Consider the following 22,899-nt stretch of genomic DNA (forward strand, 5'->3'; position numbering starts at 1 on the left):
TATGGGGGGGGGGGGGTGCACATTTAAATCTGGATTTCATAAATGCAAAAAATATTCATTACAATATATAGCCTAATGTATAATAGAAAGAATAACCACTGAATTGCTTCATATGTAAATATGAACATGTAATGAAAGTGTATGTTATTATTCATAAGTATTTTTCAAGTTAAATACTTAAAACACTTTAATGCATTTAAATAACATGTACACTGCCATTTTAAAGTTTGAGGTCACTAACTCGTTGTCTATTCATATATTCTTTTAGAATAATATTAAACTCATTAAATCTACAGGAATACACATTTAGATTAAAAGATTTGTAAAGTCATGAGATTAATTTAAGTGATCCTAGACTTTTGAAGATTCAGTCGAGAATACAATGTTTTCATAAGAAACAGAGAATACCCTATGACAGCACTTGTGTAAGATGTTTTCGAAATGCATCCAAACAAATGTGTTACTTGTCTCCATAACAACAGTAACCGTTTCCTCGAGCCCAGGAGCGCGGAAGTCTTCTACAACTTTAAACGTGCGTGAATCACGTTTTTTATGATTTATTTGAACTGCAGTGGATGATGTGTTGAAATAGTCCGAGCATGGAGGAAATCCGTCGTGTTATTTTACGCCTTTGCTCTGTGGAGTTTTGTTACCGTTAACAACAGGCTGGGGACTTCAGGACCACCGCAGGGAAAAGCGGCAAGCGCGCAATCCTGCCTCACAATGAGATTAACCTGCCATCAACAAGATTAACTAACTCCAGTATATTTTGGGAATCATTGCAGGTCGTATCTCGTCTGTTAAAGACGTTGGTGCAGTAGGCTATAGCGTAAAACTGGAGTAACTTTTGGCCGAAAAGATGAAGGATGTGCCGGAAGAGTCGAAGGACTATCATCTCAAGGTACTGTTTTTAAAGCGCCACAGTTGCGGTTTACGCAATACGGTTACGCACGTCAGTTACGTTCGCTTCTTGGCAATTGTTTCATTTTTTCACAGTGTGTGTGATTGCGATGCAGCTTTACAGATTTTTTTTATAATAGCTTGATATAGAAAAAGACATGCAACATCTGATATGCAAACATGTCCTATAATAAAATGTGTAGTCTTCTTTGAGAATTTCAATTATATCCAATGCTTCAAGGTGTAATCAAATAAACAAAATACAAATGGATTTCCATTGAATATCTAATAGTTCATGCAGAATTATTTAAAGCTAACAGAGGATGTGTGTTAATTCAAGGTGGCGTTGCGAATTCGACCAATAAGCGACGCAGATGTTGAGGAGGGCGCAACTATAGTGGCGCATAAGATTGACCATCAGGTAGGCAATAACATGTTTATTGTTTACATGTTCACGTGTAACTTCAGTGAGATAAACACTGCAGATCTACTCTACAACTAGCTGGAGTTAATCCACTTTACTGGCTTGCAGATGGTGGTGTTGATGGACCCCTGTGAGGACCCAGACGATGTTCTGAGGGCCAAACGCTCCCGTGAAAAAACATACATGTTTGATGTGGCGTTCGACCACACTGCCACCCAGGTGTGTATACACAATCTCCTAGGGTGGGTTTCACAGACAAGGCTTAGTTTAAGCCAGGACTATGCCTTAATTATATTAGTATATTTAATTTAATTAAAATGCCTTATATAAAAACATCATTGGTGTGCATCTTGAGACAAAACAATGCAATGACATATTTTACTGTCAGGGCAATTTATTTTCAGTTAAGACCGCTCAAACTTTTAACAAAAGTTATAAAATCACATTTAATTTTTTTTTTAGCATTTTAGGTGAAGGTCATCCGTATATTTATTCATCACATTATTTACATTTATTGGTTATTTAGTGAGTTCTGAAAGTTTTTGCATGATCACCAAAATATTTATTTTTCCTCTATTTCAGGAGGATGTTTATGTGGCAACAACAAAAAATCTTATTGATGCTGTGATCTCTGGTTATAATGCAACAGTCTTTGCATATGGACCCACAGGTAACAGATTAATGTTTGGATCAAAATTGACATATAGTGCAATACAGGTGAACTTTAAAAAGTGAGTTTTTTTATGTTTTTAGATATTTTTTCACTGCATAGTTGTTCAGAAACCTAATTGTTATAAAAAAATGTATTCATTGTTTTTTTTAGGAGCTGGAAAGACATACACTATGTTGGGTTTAGATTCTGAGCCTGGGATTTATATCCGGACACTCAATGACCTCTTTGAGGCTATTGAAGACAGAACTGAGGACCTGGACTGCAGTGTTTACATGTCTTATATAGAGGTCAGCCTCGTGTTTCTTTTTAATCGAAATATGTTTTTTAACCAGTTTTTAGATTCTGTGACCCCACCCCATTACCCAATTGTCTCTATTTAGCTGTTTTCTCAGTGTTTCTGCCTGCTTTTTTAGGAAAGTAGAGAATCCCGAATGACCAAAACACGAATGTATTGTTTTTACAGATTTATAATGAGATGATCAGAGATCTGTTAAATCCATGTTCTGGATATCTTGAGCTGCGTGAGGATGCTAAAGGAGAAATACGAATTGCTGGCATCACTGAATTTTCCACGTGTAATGCTAAAGAGGTACATACATATTTTTTATATCTTAATCTTTCATTTTAAGGAACATGTCCCCTTACACTTTTCAAAATCCTGTTCGTGTCCCCCCACTTTCAAATTAGTTTATTATGATTTTTAACTGTACGCCGCCATCGCCAAGGAGAATTAGGACCGAGCATTCTGCCTGTGTCGATGCGGGCGTCGCGTGCACACACTAAAAATAGCTCACTGAAAGGTTGTTTTAAATCACGTGGACGGCAGCAAGTGATTTTCTCCATAGGAATTCACTATGACAAACTCAAAGTACTTATGTTTAACGACCTGAACAACGACCAGGTAAGCCCAAATTTCTGTCAAACCTTACTTGTAATAAACACTAGCTTCTGTTAAAAGAACGAGCCCTTATTAAACAGATAAAGTAAAAAATCTCACGCTAAGTGTTTTTTCCCCAAAATCAAAACTTAATATAATCTAAACCAGATCGACAAAATAAACAGGTAGGATGATTTTACAAGGCAAAATATCCTGTCAGATAGTCCCACCATCTTAAAATAAACTCATAAAATAAGTTAACAGTGTAAATACCCTGTCAAATTATCCTACCAGCATAAAAGGAACATGTAGGATTAAGTTGCTGCGCAATACCCTATCAAATTGTACTACCAGTATTAAATAAATATGTAGAATGATTTAACAACGAAATATCAGATTCCCGTAGCAGTATAAAATAAACAGGTAGGATAATTTTATGGCACCTTCTATTTGCACTAAGTGAAAATAGCAGCATTTTCTTAGGGATATGCTATTTACACTAACCAAAAATAGCTGTAGGGCCTATTTTCTTTGGATTAAGTAGAAATAGTAGTTAGATGCTTTTTACTTATAAATAGTGGCAGATAACGTTACTATTTGCACCTCAGTATTGTTGTGCATTAAACATGCAATAATAACAGACAGTAAATCATTAAATTTATGAAATTATTAAAATGATGGCAACTTATTGAGATATTAAAGCCCTATACCTACCCCTAACCTTACCCTAAACCTAAAGTTTATGAATAAAAATGAATTTTAAGTCTTAAAGCAATTTTATTGAAAACAAATGCCTTTATGATTTGTAAAGTAATAAAAAAGGTTAAAGAAGGTTTTCAGCGGGATTAGAAACTCGGTCTCCCATGCCGCGCTATACAGACTTTACACTTTAAGCCACTAGAGTCGCTGTTTAAAATGGCGTCAATCTTACTTTCTCTATTCCAATCACATATTGGTGGGCGGAGAAAATCACTTACTGCCCTCCATCCGCACTTCGCTCACTTCATGCAGAAAGAATTTTGTATCACCATAGTGCCTAAATGTATGTAAATGCAGGAAATGGGATTCAAATCAAAAACATTTTCCCCCATTTTGTGTCCCCCCCACTTCTCAAACCAAAGTAACACCCTTGGCGATCACCCTCATTCATTTTTTACTGAATGCCGTTTCTTTTATATGATGTTGGATGATGTACTTCTGAACACAATGTTTTATTGTCCTTCTAGATAATGTCTCTTTTGACCAAAGGAAACAAACAGAGGACTCAGGAGTCCACTGCCGCCAACAAGACATCATCTCGCTCTCATGCTATCCTGCAGGTCAGTGCAGAACACACCCTAACTGGGTACATGACCTCAAACTGGCACACTGTCTAAGCGGGAGCCTGTCTACTGCTCTACAGGTGACGGTCAAACAAAAGAGCCGAGTAAAGGATATCAACGAGGAGGTCCGAGTGGGAAAACTCTTCATGGTAGACTTGGCAGGAACCGAGCGGGCGTCACAGGTCTGCTGCGTGTTTTGTTTGTCAATGAAAGACCTCAAATTATTTAGAGATGGCACATTTTATAATTTAACACTCTCTATCAACTTTCAGTTATATTACTAATTTAGTCTTTTTAATCGTTCATTATTTACATGCATGTAATGATAAATAAAGTATTAGAGCAGCTTATATTGCAGCTACCAATTTCTGAATGTGCTATAATGGAATATTCTTATAAATTATTAATTGCTTGCTATTATTAAAAAAAAGTTATTATTGTTGTATTATTGATATAAATGTTTTTTGAATACATAGTATTTTATATCCTTCATTTAATTTATAATATTGATTATTATAATATTGATTTATTTGATAATTATTTTTCTATATAATTAATATTTCTCCTTTTAATAACACTTCTAGGTTTATTTAATGTCTATTTCATATTTATATTTTAATAGTTGAATTTTGAGTCCCAATATAACGTGGCTGAAATTGGGTACTGTCACTTTAAGATTAGTTAATGAACTTTGCTTATTGTGCTTTTTGTAAGTTTATTGTTTACTTTTTGTTGCAGAAACCTCTGTAAAATAGAGGTATATATTGACTTCAAATATATGTAGACTGGATAAAACAAAGTAAAACTGAAGATACGTGTAGAACGTAATCACCAACAAAACATGACATTTCTGTTCTGAAGATCCTCAGTCTCCTTCTTCCTCCCAGACACAAAACAGAGGCAAGCGGATGAAAGAAGGCGCACATATCAATCGCTCTCTGTTAGCACTGGCCAACTGCATCAATGCTTTGAGTGAGAAGTGTGGTAAAGGGGCTCAGTTTGTCAACTACAGAGACAGCAAACTCACCAGACTTCTGAAGGTGTGCCAAACCAACCGGACTAAAACGTCGCTAGCATATCTTATCTAGAATTATTGAAACACTTTGTTGCAACACGGTTGCAGTAAGTTTTGCTGTTAATTTCAGGATGCTCTGGGGGGAAACAGTCGCACCGTCATGATCACTCACATCAGTCCTGCCAGCACCAACTTTGAAGAATCGAGAAACACACTGGTTTATGCTGACAAAGCCAAAAATATACGAACCAAGGTAAAAAAAACAACAACCTCAATATAGTGTTTGTGTGTTAGAGTGCTATTAAAGTCCAAGTGAAATAAAAAATTACAAATCCAATTTTGTCATGAAATATGGCAGCGTTTATTGTAAAAAGCTTATCAGTGTGAGTCATTCTCTTTGAAATTCATGTGCCCTCATAATCTTCAGTTAAAATCTGAAAATGCACTTCCGCCCTCTAGTGACTATGCATCTAAAATTTTTCATTTGAAATTCCGCTTTACTCGGAAATGTGTCGGAATATGGAAGTAAAAACGGTCGCAACTTCCAGTTCACTGGGACGTTAAAACTTGAAGTGAACATTTTTAATTCTTGATTCATGTTTTTATTTTTAACCGACAATGCTTAACTGTCCCATTGTGGCAGTTGTATCAGTTATTTCATTACTGTATGTTGAGATATAGCCTCTTGTTTTTTTATTTTAGGTGAAACGCAATTTGCTGAATGTTTCCTATCACCTGGCCCAGTACACAAGCATTATCGCTGACCTGCGAAGTGAGATCAAATGGCTTCATGCAAAGATCGACAAAGAGCAGCAGAAAGGACAGAAAGACATTCGTGAAATTCAAGGTGTTTGTTAATTTTCAATGTTTGCATTTGAGTAATTGACATATACGTTGTTTTATCAACGTCAAGAATTGAGGCTTATATGTTCATCTTCAAATCTGTGTGTAGTGTTTAAACTCCTTTTCCATGTTTTCTGTTTAACTTACAATATGATGTAAGCACGTATGAACGTAGAGCAAGGTACGTGAGTTACCACGTAATGCGTGAACAGAATGCAAAGTAAAAGCATGTTCCAAACCGAGCCTTCCTGTCTACGTGATCTTTCTTTTATTTAAACGAGAAAGATGCTACAACTTGGCGACAAGTGATGAACGGATTAAAAGACTTGCACGTGAGTCTACCACAAAAGAAAATATAACACAGAAATAAACACTGAAGACAGCACACGGATCGCGAGATGACGACTCTCCCACATTTTCCTAAGTTCGATTTCCACTCCGAACCCAGCTCTGTCGGCTCGAGATGGAAAAATAGGCAGAGTCGATTTGATAACTACCTATGTGCATTTAACATCAAGGAGGATAAGCAGAAACCAGAGAAGATTACGCTACGCCTGGACGCGTATTTCTGTCCTAAAGAGTATGAAACGTATTTATTCAGACAAGCAAGACAACGTGAAGATGAAACATTGGATGCATATCATACTAGACTAAGGCAGATGGCAACTAAGTGCGAGTTCACAAACCCAGACAAAGAAATCAAGTCACAGATAATTCTAAGCTGCAGTTCATGACACCTCCGCAAGATGGCACTACAGTTATTAGATGCAGGAAGAGCTCAAGAAACAGCAGATAAACAAGCAGCTGACATAGAAGAGCATGCAAAACCATCCAAATCATTTGTAACACACGCAGTAGTAAACAAGAAAACACTGTACAAAGATGAGCAGAGAAGTTTTAAAACAAAAACTATGTAACAACTGCGGAGGACATTTCCCACACGATGGAAGACTGTCCAGCAAAAGGAAAAATCTGTAAAGTCTGCGGAAAACTGAACCATTTTCAAAGATGCTGCAGGTAGACACGTTATACAACCAACAACTCAAATCCAACAAAGCCCAAATTTCAGAAGACGGAAAAAAGGTGAACGCTGTACTCACAGAGGATACGGCATGTGAAACCAATCCATGCGTGTTAACAAGTTCGGATGAAAATTACGTCTATAACATACACACAGTTCAACATTCACAACAACCTCAGTCACAAGTGGAGATCGCAAGGGCGCCCACGAAGGTCATAATTGATTCAGGCGCAAGCGTAAACATTGTTGATGACACTTACGTACCACAAACTAAAGTGCAAAATCACACTAAAGCCCTCTGATGCCAAGATTTTTGCACATGGTTCTTCGACTCCACTTCCACTAAAAGGGAAATTTCAAGCCAAAATCAGCTCCAACAACAAAGACACAGTAGCCACGTTCTATGTGATCGATGGTAACTCTGGTTCTCTACTAAACTACAGCTCCCCAACAAAACTTGGAATCCTTCAGATAGCCGGCGCAGTGTCTAACCAGACAGCTGAAGTCCCCACAGTGCATCAGTTGCTAGAAGAATACAAGGACCTCTTTCAAGGCATCAGAAAGCTGAAAGACTTTCAAGTGAAGTTACACATAGATGAGCCCGTAAAGCCAACAGTACAACCGCACAGACGAATTCCATTCCACATAAGTTGAGAAAGAACTTGAAAAACTTAAAAAACAGGGTATCATTGAAAATGTCAGTGGTCCGACGCCCTGGGTATCACCTGTAGTATTGGCACCAAAGCCCAAAAATCCTGACAATGTGCGCATATGTATGGACATGCGAATACCAAATCAAGCCATTCAAAGAGAACGGCATGTCACTCCAAGGGTGGACGATCTAAAACATGATTTGAATGGAGCCGTGCTTTTCACAAAACTGGATCTGAATGCTGGGTATCATCAGCTTGAACTACATCCAGACTCCAGATACATAACAACATTCACGACTCATGCAGGACTCTGGAGGTATGCTCGTTTAAATTTTGGGGATTAATTCAGCTGCCGAAGTGTTTCAAAACACAATGCAGAAAGTCCTTCATGGAATTCCAAATGTCAAAAATATGAGTGACGACATCATAGTCTACGGGAAATCACGAGATGAGCACGATGCTGGCCTTCAAGCTGTATTCAAGAGACTAAGAGAAAAAAATCTCACTCTCAACAAAGACAAGTGCGAGTACAGCAAAAGAATTCTTTGGATATGTGTTTTTAAGACAAAGGAATTTCTGCAGATCCGAAGAAGGTAACAGCCATTAAAAACCTCCCAGCGCCACAGAATGTGTCTGAAGTACGCAGTCTGCTCGGAATGACAACATATTGTTCACGCTTCATTAAACACACAAACTGGACAAGATATTCTCAACCTTTGGCGTACCCAGAACAGTCAAAACTGATAACGGCCCACCATTTAACAGTCATTGTTTTGCTGACTTCAGTTCATATTTTGGATTCAAACTCAGAAAAGTAACTCCATATTGGCCTAAAGCGAACTGATAAGTTGAATGGTTCATGAGAACGTTCAAAAAGACAGTCATGACCACAAGTGCTGAAGCCATGGAAGCAGTGCCTGTATGGTTTCCTGAGAAATTACAGCGCAACACCACATGGAAGCACTCAAAAACCACAAGCAGAACTGCTTTTCGGACGGAAGATCAACACCACACTACCTTCACATTCCCAGGACAAGCCAAAAACTGACCTCAGTAACACTGATCACGTTGCAATGCAACAATTGAAGAGATACGCAGATCTTCGGAACAGAGCGAAAGAACCCAGGATCAAATTGGGTGACGTTGTACTTTGCCGACAACCCGTGACAGGGAAGTTGACCACTCCATATGAGACGAAATCCTACAAAGTAATCAAAGTCAAAGGATCAATGGTGACAGCAAGTCATTCAGGAAGATGCATTACCAGAAACTCCTCATTCTTCAAAAGACTCCCGTCTCATCTCATGGTTGAGCACCAGCTTCAAATTCAGATGTGTCTCAGGATAATGTGCCACGAAGCAGGCAATACACTAAAACCGACCCAAGACACTCTGAACTTTTGCGCAACCCCCGATACCGCCTGAGACCAAATCGTAGAGCACCATGATTCACAAATGTCAGTTCATTTTGTTTATATGTTTTACTAATAATAGTCTAAAGTAAATTTGTTTTGTGTTCATTTGGTTTGGTCATATAACACGTTCTACGGTTTAAGGGTTTGCTGCAATTACTATTTCATTCTCGAATAAGGGAGGGATGTAGTGTTTAAATAACTCCTTTTCCATGTTTTCTGTTTAACTTACAATCTATGACGTAAGCACGTACGAACGTAGAGCAAGGTACGTGAGTTACCACGTAATGTGTGAACAGAATGCAAGAGTAAAAGCATGTTGCAAACCGAGCCTTCCTGTCTACGTGATCTTTCTTTTATTTCAACGAGAAAGACGCTACACTGTGAACTGTGTGTGTGATTTTGTGTTAGCTGAGGTGCAGCAGTACAGTCAAGGTGAGATAGCAGGACTGCGAGAGCAGCTCTTGTCTGCCTTCAAGGAGCAAATGGAGATCAGACGCAGCCTGGTGGAGCTGGAGAGCTGTAACATGGAACTCCACATAGACACTTCAAGACATCTGCTCACCATCTCAGAGTAAAAACAAACTCAAACACACCATGTTTGCTTTGAGCACTTGTTTTTCAGACCTAAAAAAAGACAAAATGCCAAGCCAATCCCTACATTAAACAAACACCAAGTGGTTCATCCATCCTTCTTGTCCTAATCTGGTAGTTGGGAGCAGGATCGAGCCCGTCGGGAGAGAGACGAAGGCAGTGGAGAGAAGAGAGACAGGCTGAAGGAGGAAGAAGAAGAGAGCGGGATGGAGGAGCCTCAGTATGTCGCAGCAGCTAGAGAGCAGATAGGCCCCCTACAGGCTGAACAGGGAAAAACAATGTCACTTAAAGTAATGAAGTAGCTAATTTTTTGCCAATTTTTTTAAAAAAAACAGGCAATGCCTTAGACAATGCTCCAAATTTAACACTGCATGCTCCAAATGTAACATTTCAGATTTGTTTCCTCCTTTCAGCATGAACTGGAGGAAAAACTAGCGAACATGAAACTGAAGTCATCTAAGATTGAGGAGCTGTTGCCTCAGCACGTAAGCAACGATGAACAGAGAGAGATTCTGACACTGCTCTGTAAGGTCCATGAACTGGAACTGGAGAAAACTGAGATCCGGTCAGCTGTGCTCTGCAAAGACAACGCCCTCGGAACAAAAGACTTCATCATTCAGAGACACGAGCAGCAGAGGGAGCTCTGTTATGACATCATACATCAACAGAAGGCTCTCATTGAAGGTGCGAATCACTCCAACCGATATAGACGTTTTATCGGATGCACAAGCCTGGCCCGAAGTTAACTTCTGGGCTGTGTTTGGTTATAATATAACAATTTATTTTGTATTTGATTTATATTAATATTTTATTGTATATTAATTGTACATTAAAACTGTTTGTCCACAGAGCGAGGACTTTGTGTACCTGAGGGGTTACAAGAGCTTTATTCGTTGTATTTTGGTGAGCTAAGTGAAGGAAACATCGAACAGATACTCGACCTTCACACTTTCTCTACAGACACCCGAGATGTACCTGTAAGCGGAATATTCATAAATTGTTTTGAATTTACTCACCCTCTTGTCATTTAAAGCCTGCGTGACTTTCTTCCGCAGAACACAAAAAAAGATATTTTGAAGAATGTTGTTAACTGGCCCCCATTCACTTGCATTGGTTTTGTGTCCATACAATAGAAATAAATGGGGGCCGGTGCTTTCTTCAAAATATCTTCTTTTGTGTTCTGCAGAAGAAAGAAAGTCATACAGGTTTGAAATGACTAGAGGGTGAGTGAATGATCATGAATCATGAATTTTCATTTATGAGTGAACCAAAAACTTAATTTGTTTACCTTTTCTCTTGTTTATTTTGTTTTCATATCCATGTAATATATTTTCTGTTTACACAGGATAACTCTGCTACGATTATGACAAGGCAAATCACACACGATGTCATCTCCGATTCAGATGTTCGTAAAGCAGAGAGAACATGGCGGAAAAACAGAAAGTTCAGTTGTGTACATGGACATCCTCCTGATTCCTCTTCCTCTGGACTAGATTATGACAGGTAAGGTCATCTGATGTGTTGTTCTGGAAATAGAAGAAGTGTGGATTTATCTTGTTTATATTATTCTTATGACAGTGACAGTAACAGAGTTTTCAAATCATCATCGAAAATTCAACCACAGAGACAGCACCGCTTGTCTTCAGGCCCATCGCTTGCCGTGAAGGTAAACAAGGAACGGGCTTCAGACTAGACCGTCTGACAGATATTGTTCTCAAATGGCTTTTAGAATAGATATAGCCTTCTAAGACTTTTAACTATAGACATAAAAATATGGCAATTTTAATGGGATAGTTTAAAGGGATAGTCCTGTTACTCCAAAACTTGTTTGACATTTTTGTGCGACACCAAAGAAATGTTGACGATGCTTTAATGTTAGATGTGAATAGTGTGTGACATTGAATGTCTTTGGGCAGGCGTGTGGCTATCAGGAATCAGCTCCCGTATGTCCCGCTGAAGTCGTGAGCCCAGATACTTTGAGGGAAATCGCCAGTGATACCAAGAGCATCTCGGTCATCGCTGCGAAACGTCGCTTCCACATTCAAGCAAAAGAGTCCAATTTCAGGATTGCTGGTGGTGCTTTGGCAGCAGGGTTGAAGTCCTCAATAAGCATGGACAGTCTGTTTTCTACTTTGACAGATAAGTCGACTGAGGTCAAAGGAGCGTCTACAAGACACAAAGGCGGCTCTCGGTCGAAGCAGGATCAAAAGAGAACAGAAGGCAGGATGGGGTCGCATGAGAGACTGCAGTGCAAGAAACGGTCCAGATCCTTTGAAACCAACAAACGGGTACCATCTTTTTCTGCATGTTTAAAAAAATAACATTTTATGTTATTTTTTTAATTAAGGAAATTACTAAATGCTTCACATAGATTGAATATCCAAATACAGTACATAAGCCAGATTTGATTTTGCCACAGCAGGTACAAAAACCAACACAAAACCCCTTCGGGTGTCCAGCTTTGGAAAGCATCTCAGACAATCGTCTTCTGCGACCGGCACTGAACACGATTCAGCTACTGAACGACAGTCCTGGAAACCTTGCAACACCTCCAGCGGCTAAAGTAAAGAACCCTGTTTTACAGACTACAGGTACAGAACTACAGCTGTTTCAAACTTCAAATTCGAGCAACATTCGTGTGACAACAACCAAGACTAGGAATGCACCGAACTGAAAATTCTTGGCCGAAGCCGAACATGATGTGAAACACTTGGCCGAAGGCCGAATAATACAGAACACCGAACATGGTTTTTTGCATTTCTTCTATTTATTAAGCCATTTTTTTACTATTGCACAAACTAAATAGTCAAAATGTGCTTTTCATAATTTGTCTTGCTTTTCAATAAAATACAATACAACTTAATATAAAATTGAGCAAAACAAAGTAAATTCAAACAAAAAAATTGAGCCTGTGAATAGCCTATATTAATTAGGCCTATAACTGACTGCTAAAAGAATGTAATGTAAGTTACTCTGTACCCCTACAACAAAACACTTCTTTAAAAACTGTCATTCCACATTAGGCCTATAAAATAAAAATACGAGTAAACTAGAACTGTTGGATTATTATAGGCTACATTGCAAAATGATTTGAGAAAAAAAAAACATCCAATGCAAGCAATTCTGACTGATGCTGACTGACAACCATTTCAGTTCACGTCTCTCCTCCAAACTCCGCCCACAAAAGCTGACTGTTCTCTCAGAAGGTGCACTCGTTGCCGGGATGTACAGAACATACTTTGACAAGTTGTTTAGTACAGGGAACTGTGTGCACGCGACCACTGTATGATGTCAAAGGATGTCGCGAGCGGCGGGGCTACTGTCAGACAGCCCGCTTCCGTCTGATGTAAAGTTACCGACCGGTAAAGACGCTGTCATTCGGAAATTTACTTCCGTGCGGCAAGTCCCGTGCTGTGTCTTTCTCTGACACTTTAAAATGCTCCACACACACGCACACACACACACACACACACACACACATTTTCTCTCTTTTTTAATTTTTTTGTTTTTTTTATATTGCTCTCTTTTTTCTCTCTCTCTCTCTCTCTCTGCGCTGGTTGCTGCTTGATCGTATCACGAGTCATGTTCGGTAGAATTTATTCGGCCATTTCACAAATTCGGCCGAACACCAAATTTACGTTTTTTTGCTATTTTCGGCCGAACATTTTCGGTAGCCGAACATTCGGTGCATCCCTAACCAAGACTGACATTTGGATGTTATCTTATCTGAATTATAAATCAATTAGATGTGAAACAGGCCTAAAAATGAGAAAATCTTGATGTTATATCTGTATAGGTGAAGTTCAGCTTCAGAAGTTAGAGATCAGGGGAACACCACCCAGCACCATTCATCAAAGACACGCAGAGGTCAAACGAGGACAGACCCACAAACGTCTGCGAGGTGAACATTGTTGTCTTTGTTTTTTTAATTATTCTATTGAACGTTTCATTTGTTTTAATTGTTTTAATGGGTTCTTAGGCCCTGCAGATGGTTCTCAAGCCACACAACTACTACAGCAACCGGGCAATTACAGGAAGTCCACCAATGAAAATGTAAAGCAAAAAGCAACAAACAATATCAACAAAAAGACAGAAGTGCAGCAAAAATACAAGCATACTGTAAAAAAGCAGTAAGCCTTGAGTTTGTAAATGATAAAGTCAAGTGAGTGTTTAGCTTCGTTTCGAAAATCTTTGAAATTTTGTATTATTTTTGCATGTTTTCTTGTATTAAAATATTTAATAAATCTTATTTTGTAAATGTATAACATATTGCATTTATTGAAAGAAAAAATACAGCATCTCCCTCGAAACACTGATAAAATTTGTTTTCCTAATATGGTAGCGGATGATGTCCCAGAACTGAAAATTGCTAACATTCGTCCAAATATGTTGGGCGTTTTTATTGGAAAATGTTTGTATTGGAAAACTGTGTGTTTATTGGAACAAAGAAATTTCTAGAGGTTTGAAACAACCTGAGGGTGAGTAAATACGCCCTTTTCACATGACGTCACGCATCTTCCGTTCTGCCGCGAAGCAGTGTACCGTTACTTCCGCTAGCACTCCAGTTCATAAGGTGGCTGTAACGCACCTATAAGCTGGTTTCCCAACTGCCAGTAAAACTCAAGAAGAACTTACTTCCGCTAGCGCCTCAGAATGGAGTTTACCAAGTCCCTTGCACATCTGCCACAAATACGTCTAGATGATGTACAACGTCTTGCAGACAAATTTTCGCTAACGACAAGATCAAAGCTAGAGAAAGGACACAAATTCTTCATTGAACAGTACCTGTTTGATTATGAAGGTAAGTGTTTTGTTTTCATTTTGTGTTAGCGAAGGTGCTAGGATAAGTACTTGAATACGTGTTCTGTCAGTTTTTTTTCACTGTTGTTACATTCCAGCGCGATGGCAAAGTGGAAGTTCTTCTTCTTCTTCTTCTTGTTTGTTGCAAGACGGATGTTATGATACACTGCTTTGCGAAAAGGCGGAAGTTAAGTGACGTCATTGTGAAAAGGGCCTATAGTGACTGATTTTTCATTTTTGTATGAACTATCCCTTTAAATTACAATTTAGCACTGGTTTATAGAAGTAACCAACAGTAATGCAAAACAATGTACCTAAATTAATAACAATAAACACAATCTGCTGAGCAGTCTGATAAATGAGTTAAATGGATGATGTTAAATGATTAGGGAACACACAATTTAAAATAAATTAAACTACTACAGATAAGCATCACAGTAAAATATGTTGGGGACAGTTTCTCTCTCTCTCTCTCTCTCTCTCTGTGTGGCCCTTTCACATGCTTCTCTCTCAAATCCAGTGAGAGTGCTCTAGCTCACATGTGTTCTCATGGGTTTGGTTATTTTTGTAACTCAGCGCATGACTCAACTCTGCTGTGCCAAACACACTGTACCATATGGGAGAGAGAACATCATCACAAACTTTAAATGTCATCAAGCTAAAGGTAATAAAATCAGAACGTGTATGTGATGTTTTAACCTTATAAATGTGCTTTTTATTGAAGCGGCAGTGATTGCATGCTGTGAGGCTTTCTAATTGTAAACACGCTGTTTGTCATTTTAGACAGAGACTGACGAATACTGTACTTTGCTTCTTAAAAACAATTCATTCATTTGCTTTAACAGTGGGGATCTATGTGCGTTTAAATATTACAGTAGCTCAAAATTATAAGGACAGTAATCTTTAAACCAACTTTTAGTAACACTTTATGTTCTGTTCATTCACATGAGTTGCAAGAGCTAACATGAACTAACAATGAACAATGTGTTTTGCAGCATTCACTGTATTGATATTTCTTAATGTTCTAATGCAAATACAAATGTTCATTGTTCGGTCATGTTAGTTCATTGTGCACTGATGTTGACAGATAAACATTTTATTTAAACAATGTATTTGTAAGTGTGAAAATGTTCATTGTGAGTTACTAACCAATGTAATGTTAACAAATGGAACCTTATTGTAAAGTGTTTCCCACATTATATATAAATATTAAGGTAATTTATACAAAAAAACAAAGATCATTTTTCCTAATTTTCATGTTTGTACAAGTTGTCACATGTTTCTTATTTATCATTTCTGTTGGACAAAACAATGGTTTGATGATGGGCTGATTTTACCTTTCCATGCTGTTTTATATGAAGTTTGCTACAAAAAAAATAACTGAACTATGTATTTACTAAATATATCATATGTTTTATTTTTTTTTCATTAGATTACAGCCCCAGCCTAGAACATTTTTATCAAAGTAAAAGAGCCCAAGTTTTCTCTTATATAGCATTATATATAAATATATAGTAATCATTGTAAACCCCAACATTTGAACTGTGTATGCCTTTTATTTTCAGCTGTGGTTTCCTGTGGATAGTTGTGGTATCTCTGAACTTTCTCCATAGCAGCATACCATTTTAGTTATGGCTGTAGGGGGGAAAAGGCCGTTCCTCCAGCGATCACACCCTGCTGTGAGTTTAGATATGTAACTTGAAGAATTCCTGCCCTCCACATGGAAGTTGTACATCTGCTGTTTTATTATATGCAGTGTAAAATGTACAAATGTGCAGCGTGGGTCATAATTTTTGCGAGCAAATTAAATCTTAAACTTGTGCATTATATTTTGTTCTTTTTTCCAGAATCCTCATGTCGAAGATGATGTTGCATATCCACGTTGGAATCTAGACTAGGTTCCAATGAAAATGGGAATTCTGAGGCAGCTCCAGTGTTTCCTTCTGATGGGAACAATGTTTATCGTCGTCGCCATAATCATTTATTGGGATGATGTGACCAAACGGACGTTTTACATACCCTCTGCTATGTCACCATTACCTGTATTCCCCATTCAGGTTTTGGAGACGCCGCTCGACTTGAAGTCCAGTTCAGATCAGTCACGCTGGTCAGTCAAACCAAACCAGACAACTCTCACAACTGCTCAAAAATATATCTTAAAAGATCAGGGATCCAACAATCAGATCTTCGGTCAGTCTTCCCCCACAGATCTTAAAGTGCGGCAAGCTTATCGCACGGATATTGTAAAAGAGCTTTGCTTAGCCAATAGCAGCCTTAACTTCCCAGGAAAGTTCAAGAGCTTTGAGAAGATTCCGAGTCACGCCCTGGATCATCTCATCGTGGATGATCGTCATGGTGTCATTTACTGTTTTGTCCCCAAGGTGGCATGTACCAACTGGAAACGAATTATGATTGTTCTCAGCCAGAATCTTAAGGCACCCGATGGAACTCCATATAGAGATCCTCTTGCCATCCCATCATACATGAGCCACAATGCTACACTGCATTTGACCTTCAACAGGTTTTGGAGACGCTTCGGTCGCGCCTCACGCCGTCTGATGCATCACAAACTCAAGACTTACACCAAGTTCATTTTTGTACGGGATCCTTTTGTACGCCTCATATCTGCTTTCCGGAACAAGTTTGATCAGCCAAACGAGGATTTTTATAGACAGTTTGGCACTGTAATGCTTCAGCGCTACGCTAATATTTCAAAGCCTCCAGGTTCAGCTCAAGAGGCGTTGGCAGCAGGTATCCGCCCCTCCTTTCAGAACTTTGTTAAGTACCTGTTAGATTCACGGACCGAAATGAAGGAGCCGTTCAACGAACATTGGCGTCAGGTCTACAGGCTATGTCATCCGTGTCAAATTGAGTATGATTTTATTGGGAAACTGGAAACTCTAGATGAGGATGCAGAACATTTGCTGAGGATTCTGGGAATGGATGAACAGATTCGCTTTCCACCCGGGTACCGCAATAGGACAGCTGCGAAGTGGGAGCGAGACTGGTTTGCAAATGTTTCTTTAGCTGACAGGACGAAACTTTACAATCTTTATGAACCAGACTTTAGATTATTTGGATATGACAAACCTGAGACACTTTATCAGAAGTGAGCGGTTGTATATACAAATAAGTGAAAATAAAATGTACATTTTTACATTTCACTAAAACCGTGACTTATTGGGTGAACGTTTTTATACTTTTTATAACTTTTTATTAACTTTTAGCCAAATTTTGGCCAATGCTTTATAAAGAACACTGCTTGAATATGAATGTCTACAATACATTTGGTTCAACACTGACTGCAGGTACATCAATTTAAACAACTAAGCTAGAATTATGTAATTACAAAAATCAACCTACTCACAATTTTTTTTTAAGTATAAAAGAGTATAATTTTCATTATCAACTGAAAAACTTCTTGGTTGATGTCTATTTAATATTAAAATCGTTAGTTTAGTTCAGTTTAGTGTGGACATGTGGTGTGGATGTTAAGGGTGTTCTTACTGTAAGAAACCAGTCTCTCGTTGAACTTTACGGAAACACTGTTAACCTTACTTGGCGGACACCACTGTAAAAAATGTTTATACTGACTTCAAAGACACCACGGCAGACTAGATCTTCAAGTAAATCTAAAGACATAGACCTTGATTACAAATTGTGGTCCAAACTTGTATACCTTCCCCTTTCATTAAGTCAAACATTCGCAGTTCCAAAGTCTTTTTCAAGGCAAGTCAGTTTACTCAGTGACCATTTTAAGAATGCATACGCATTTCAACGAGCTATAATCTCATATAATTAAAAGAAACATAACACAAATTATGCAAAAATGGCATATTTTTCCACTTCTAACACCAGTGATTCTGTAAGCAAACGGTGCATGCGAAGACTTGGCCAAATGGCATTTGCCTGTTTCATTAGGAAGGTGTTACTTTCTTGTTTATGGTTCCCCATTCCTACATACATTATATCCAAAAAATATGAATTTAGGATGTTATTGGTTGCCTGGAAAAAGACTGATTACTTTAAAAGCTAATAGTACGCCAAGCCACGTGACTTATCATTTATTTAAGTAAAGTTCACCCAAATGTGAAAATGATCTCAATTTACTCACCCATAATGACTCATAGCATCCCAAATGTATATGACTTTCTTTGTCAATTTAAGCCCATCAAGATAACGTGATGGCATTTTATAATTCTTTTCATATATTAAGTAAGTTAGTAACTAGAAAGTTAATAATAAAGAAATATCTAAAGAATGAAAACAGTAATAATTCCAGAGGTTTTGTTCACAGCAATATTCAAGGCGATGAAAAGGTCACTTCAAATTCTACAAGCAAAAACTGTTGTCTCCCCCATATTTCCATCTCTTTTTAGACCTCTATCAACCTGACTTGGTCTGCAGTCTTAAAGGTCAAGGACAAACCTACTGAATCATCCACTCTCTTCATCGAGCTGAAGGGTTGTGTGGCAGCTTTTTCTGACGTTGTCGCCTCTCATCGAGATGTTTTAGACTGAAGGTAACAAGTAACTGCAGTTGCCTACAAGCACAGGACACAAGTGTAGTGAATTTACTTTATTACGTTATTTTCATAAAGTAGACAGGGTGTAGGAGTGTGTGTATAAACCAGGGGCGGACTGGTCATCTGGCCTACCAGGACTTTTTCTGGTGGGCCGCAAGCGCATGGGCCGAAACGCAAACGCCCAAAAACATTGTGCTAGACAGAAGAAAAAACATTTTGCCTGGCTATACCTCTCTTCACCATGAGATGGAGTGAGAGAGCACAAACATGTAATATACCAGTATAAGAACATGTGTACAAGTATAGGCATTAGGCAATAAAAATAACCACAATGAATGTAGGCTACATGCCTGCATAGAAAGGGAAGTATCAGACACATCTGAGAGAAAACACGTCTTGTCTGGTCCTGTTAAGCATTACATATATATTCTTATAACCAAAGTAAAATCTACCTTTAAAGTTCACATTAAAAAAGGGTTTTCAGCAAGAAATGAGAATGGGCACATATCAGTTGATCTAATTATGTATATGAATAATTACGCCTAACCTCAGCTCCTCTACATAAACATTATAAACACGAAACACGTTGTATTCACATTTAAAATTTCATTTATTGTCTTGGCAGACTTTTTTACTGAAATTATTTATAGGAAAATTCAAATTATTGATGGTGACAATAAAATGTTAAACACATGCCTATACTGTAGCCAACCTAACTAATAAATTGTATGTTTTTATGTATATTTGTATAATTATATGCTTTTCCCCCCGGATAAATCCAATCAAATGGGAGCTCTTGTTACTTCTACCTAAAGAGATTTGCTCTTGCTTAAACCATTTAAAGGAAAAAATCAAGCACCCTTGATCCCAGAGCAACTAAATGTGCACTGACAGAATCAATAACTTCTTAACCTCTTCAACCTTGTGACGTACATTTCTTTGTTTTTCCCCCTACGTGTGCCAGTAAGAGAAGTGTGTGTGTGTTTTGTGTGGCCGTTACCTGTGGCCTGAAGCCCCTTCCTATTTTCTTGGTTGCACTTTTGTTTTAATTCTTTTTAAAACAGCAAGCATAGCTTGAAGCAACGTTGTCACAAGATGTTTAAACCAGCAGCATTGAAGCGAATTTGTTTTGGGGAGATTTTTGGTTATTTTTACATAAGACATCAAACAATCTGATTGTTGAATTACATAAAAGTCTCCTGGTGAACAACAATAGTCTTAGTGGTTCATGAGGAATAAATTCAGAAATAAAACAGTAGCGTGCACTAAATATAGTGTAACGGTTTAAAAAGATCTGGAGTTTAGGATGCCTAAAAATGCCTCTGAGTGCTCGAAGAAGATCAAAATGTGCCGTTGGATTCAAAGCCTAAGGTCCACCGTGTCTGTTAAAATGATCATTAGATGTTGCTCACTGTGTCTTGTCCTTTGTGTCAGGCGACTGAATGCATCTTGGGCTAATTTTAAGCGAGGATGTGTGTGTTGTAATAATGTGTGGGTGATGTCTTGGGGCTCTTTGATTGTCCATGAGTGCCTTTGGGCTGTGATTACTCTCTTAAGCATGTAACATGGTTAAACACCCATGTGGATGTAACTGAAGGCACTTTTCTTCACAAACAACCAGCGAGGTTGGAGAGGGAAAGGGGGAAATAAATAAACGGAAAGGACAGGTACCAGGAAAAGGAGGAGAGTATAGTAAATCTTTTGGATTTAGGGGAAGAAAAGCAGATGGCTGTGAGGAAAGAAAACAAGAGAAACGTCCTGTTGTATATCAAGTTTTAATCTCGAAACGAATGGAATGAATGTAACTGTATCGATGAATGATTTATAAACTGTTCTCAAATCATTCAAAGGAAACCGGTTCATTTTCTCGGTATTGAAATGTTTTACTCAAAACACACAAGAGCGTCATAGTTTATTTTCATCAAAGAGAAACCAGACCAACCATGAGCTCTGAAATTAAGCTTACATGTATATATTGTATAGTAGATCATTTTCTTCGCGTTTGTTTAGCTTTAAGAATGAATAGGTTAGCCTCAAAGGTACAGTTCACCCAAAAACGAAAATTCTGTCATCATTTACTCATCCCCGTGTTGTTCCAAAGCTGCATACATCTCTTTGTTCTGATGAACACAGAGAAAGGTATTTGGAAGAATGCTTTAACCAAACAGTTCTTGGCCACCATTGACTACCATAGCAGGATAAACTACTTGTCTTCTGTTGAACACAAAAGGGGACATTTTAAAGAATGTAGGAAAGCAAACAGTTCTGAGGCACTTTTGACTACCATTGTAATTTTTCCCACTGGTGGCCAAGGGCCAAGAACTGTTTGGTTTCAAGCATTCGTTCTCATGGGTTCATCTGAACAAAGAAATGTATACAGATTTGGAACAAATAGTGAATTAATAAAAATGCAAATACATACAAATTAAATATGAAAATATTATGCATAAAACGATATACCTGTATATTATTGAAAAAGAACCTCAATTGAGTCTGTGCAATCAACATCAAGAGTGACTCTCCAATCGAAAAATGCCCTAGCAACAATCTGGAACACCTCAACAGCTGCCTCTCAGCCAACGAAAAACGTTTAGCAATCGCATAGTAACAACCTAGCAACCACCAAGTAATTACCCATAAAATCATAGCAACCACACTGCAAGCACCTTGCAATCATTCAGGTCACGCTACCAACAGACTAGCACCTATTTAGAACAGACTAGCAACAACCTAGCAACCACCCAAAACACCATAGCAATCGTATAGGAAGCAAGCAATTGTCCAGAACAGGCTACATACCAACACTCTAACAACAACAGAGAGTTCTAAAAAATATAAAAACTGCTTAAAAAAAGCTCAGCAACCACTAAGAACACCTAGCAACGTAACTGTCTCTCTGTCTCATAGACGTATGGCCTGGCTTAAAGCCTTCAATTCTCGTGCAATTGAGGTTCTTTTTCAATACTATATATATCGTTTTATGCATAATATTTTCACATTTAATTTTTAAATGTATTTGCATTTTTATTCATTCACTATTGACAGACTGATAGAGAAACCGCGTTCGCCATAGATCGCTTTTATTTTGAAATCCAAAAATACGATTTTAACGTAATGCGCAGTATATGCGCGCATAACAAAACAGCGTGAGCGCTAGCTTGACAGTTGTGTTTAATCGCGTGACTGGTTTGCCCATGGTTTATTATAGGTTGATGTTTGGGTGGTTAAGTTGCCGCCGCTCAGCTTGTAGTTTCGTACAACAGTTGTGCTTTGGCCAGGGCCGGCCCAGCCTCTGTTATGGGCCTATAGGCAAGATTTTAGATTGCGCCCCTACTATACAAAATAAATAAATAAAAATATCTGAAAATATTTTTATTTTAATATAACATGAATTGTGATCAACATAAATAGGAAGTAAATAAATAACAACTAAAATATTTCTAATAAAAATGTTTCTAATTACGTACTCATTGTTTGAAAATAACGCTGAAAATACAATAAAACTTTCTCATTAATACTGTAGTTGAATAATAGAGCTCATAAAACGAATATTTGATTATTATTATTATTTAGATAAAGGTCAATGAGAAAGTTTTTTTTTCATTTTGTAAAGCTCTGCGCAAATGCTGTAGGGACACAAATAAAAGCTTATTTTATTGTTTTGGATTTTCTTAAATAAATGGCATGGCCTAGTCACTATGCCAGTAAACACTTTTTGCAGTTCACTTAGTTGAAAGCAGTCAAAAACAACACGCAGTGTCAGTGTTACCAGTAAAATGGTTCTAAATAAACAAGCTGCTCCGAGTGGGATTCGAATTTAAAACACACAATGAGTCCAGAA

At 38.0% G+C, this 22,899-nt stretch overlaps 2 protein-coding genes across 5 annotated transcripts; both read left to right on the forward strand.

The window, feature by feature from the left end:
* The first annotated feature begins 435 nt into the window (after nt 1-435).
* Nucleotides 436-13,991, forward strand: si:dkey-26i13.8 (kinesin-like protein KIF19). 3 transcript variants are annotated; one of them, XM_057331081.1, is made up of 22 exons: nt 445-532; nt 786-901; nt 1,241-1,321; nt 1,433-1,543; nt 1,907-1,994; nt 2,148-2,284; nt 2,461-2,586; nt 4,101-4,193; nt 4,277-4,378; nt 5,084-5,236; nt 5,342-5,464; nt 5,914-6,058; nt 9,551-9,713; nt 9,852-10,023; nt 10,147-10,417; nt 10,583-10,710; nt 11,079-11,236; nt 11,312-11,399; nt 11,650-12,021; nt 12,153-12,324; nt 13,530-13,634; nt 13,713-13,991. In XM_057331081.1, exons 2-22 carry the CDS (start codon nt 860-862, stop codon nt 13,865-13,867), a joined length of 2,985 nt encoding a protein of 994 aa, XP_057187064.1. In that variant the 5' UTR covers nt 445-532; nt 786-859; the 3' UTR covers nt 13,868-13,991. The 3 variants fall into 3 exon arrangements, with proteins under 3 accessions (XP_057187063.1, XP_057187065.1, XP_057187064.1); XM_057331080.1 differs by having other exon boundaries at nt 436-901; XM_057331082.1 differs by lacking the exons at nt 11,312-11,399; nt 12,153-12,324; nt 13,530-13,634; nt 13,713-13,991 and having other exon boundaries at nt 436-901; nt 11,650-11,825.
* An 89-nt stretch (nt 13,992-14,080) lies between these two features.
* LOC130552653 (carbohydrate sulfotransferase 12-like) lies at nt 14,081-17,692 on the forward strand. 2 transcript variants are annotated; one of them, XM_057331091.1, is made up of 2 exons: nt 14,081-15,197; nt 16,381-17,692. In XM_057331091.1, exon 2 carries the CDS (start codon nt 16,438-16,440, stop codon nt 17,644-17,646), a length of 1,209 nt encoding a protein of 402 aa, XP_057187074.1. In that variant the 5' UTR covers nt 14,081-15,197; nt 16,381-16,437; the 3' UTR covers nt 17,647-17,692. The 2 variants fall into 2 exon arrangements, with proteins under 2 accessions (XP_057187074.1, XP_057187072.1); XM_057331089.1 differs by lacking the exon at nt 14,081-15,197 and adding an exon at nt 15,903-16,212.
* Nucleotides 17,693-22,899: the final 5,207 nt, after the last annotated feature.

Source organism: Triplophysa rosa, linkage group LG4, assembly GCF_024868665.1.
Source record: "Triplophysa rosa linkage group LG4, Trosa_1v2, whole genome shotgun sequence".
In the NCBI taxonomy this organism is placed as follows: Eukaryota; Metazoa; Chordata; class Actinopteri; order Cypriniformes; family Nemacheilidae; genus Triplophysa; species Triplophysa rosa.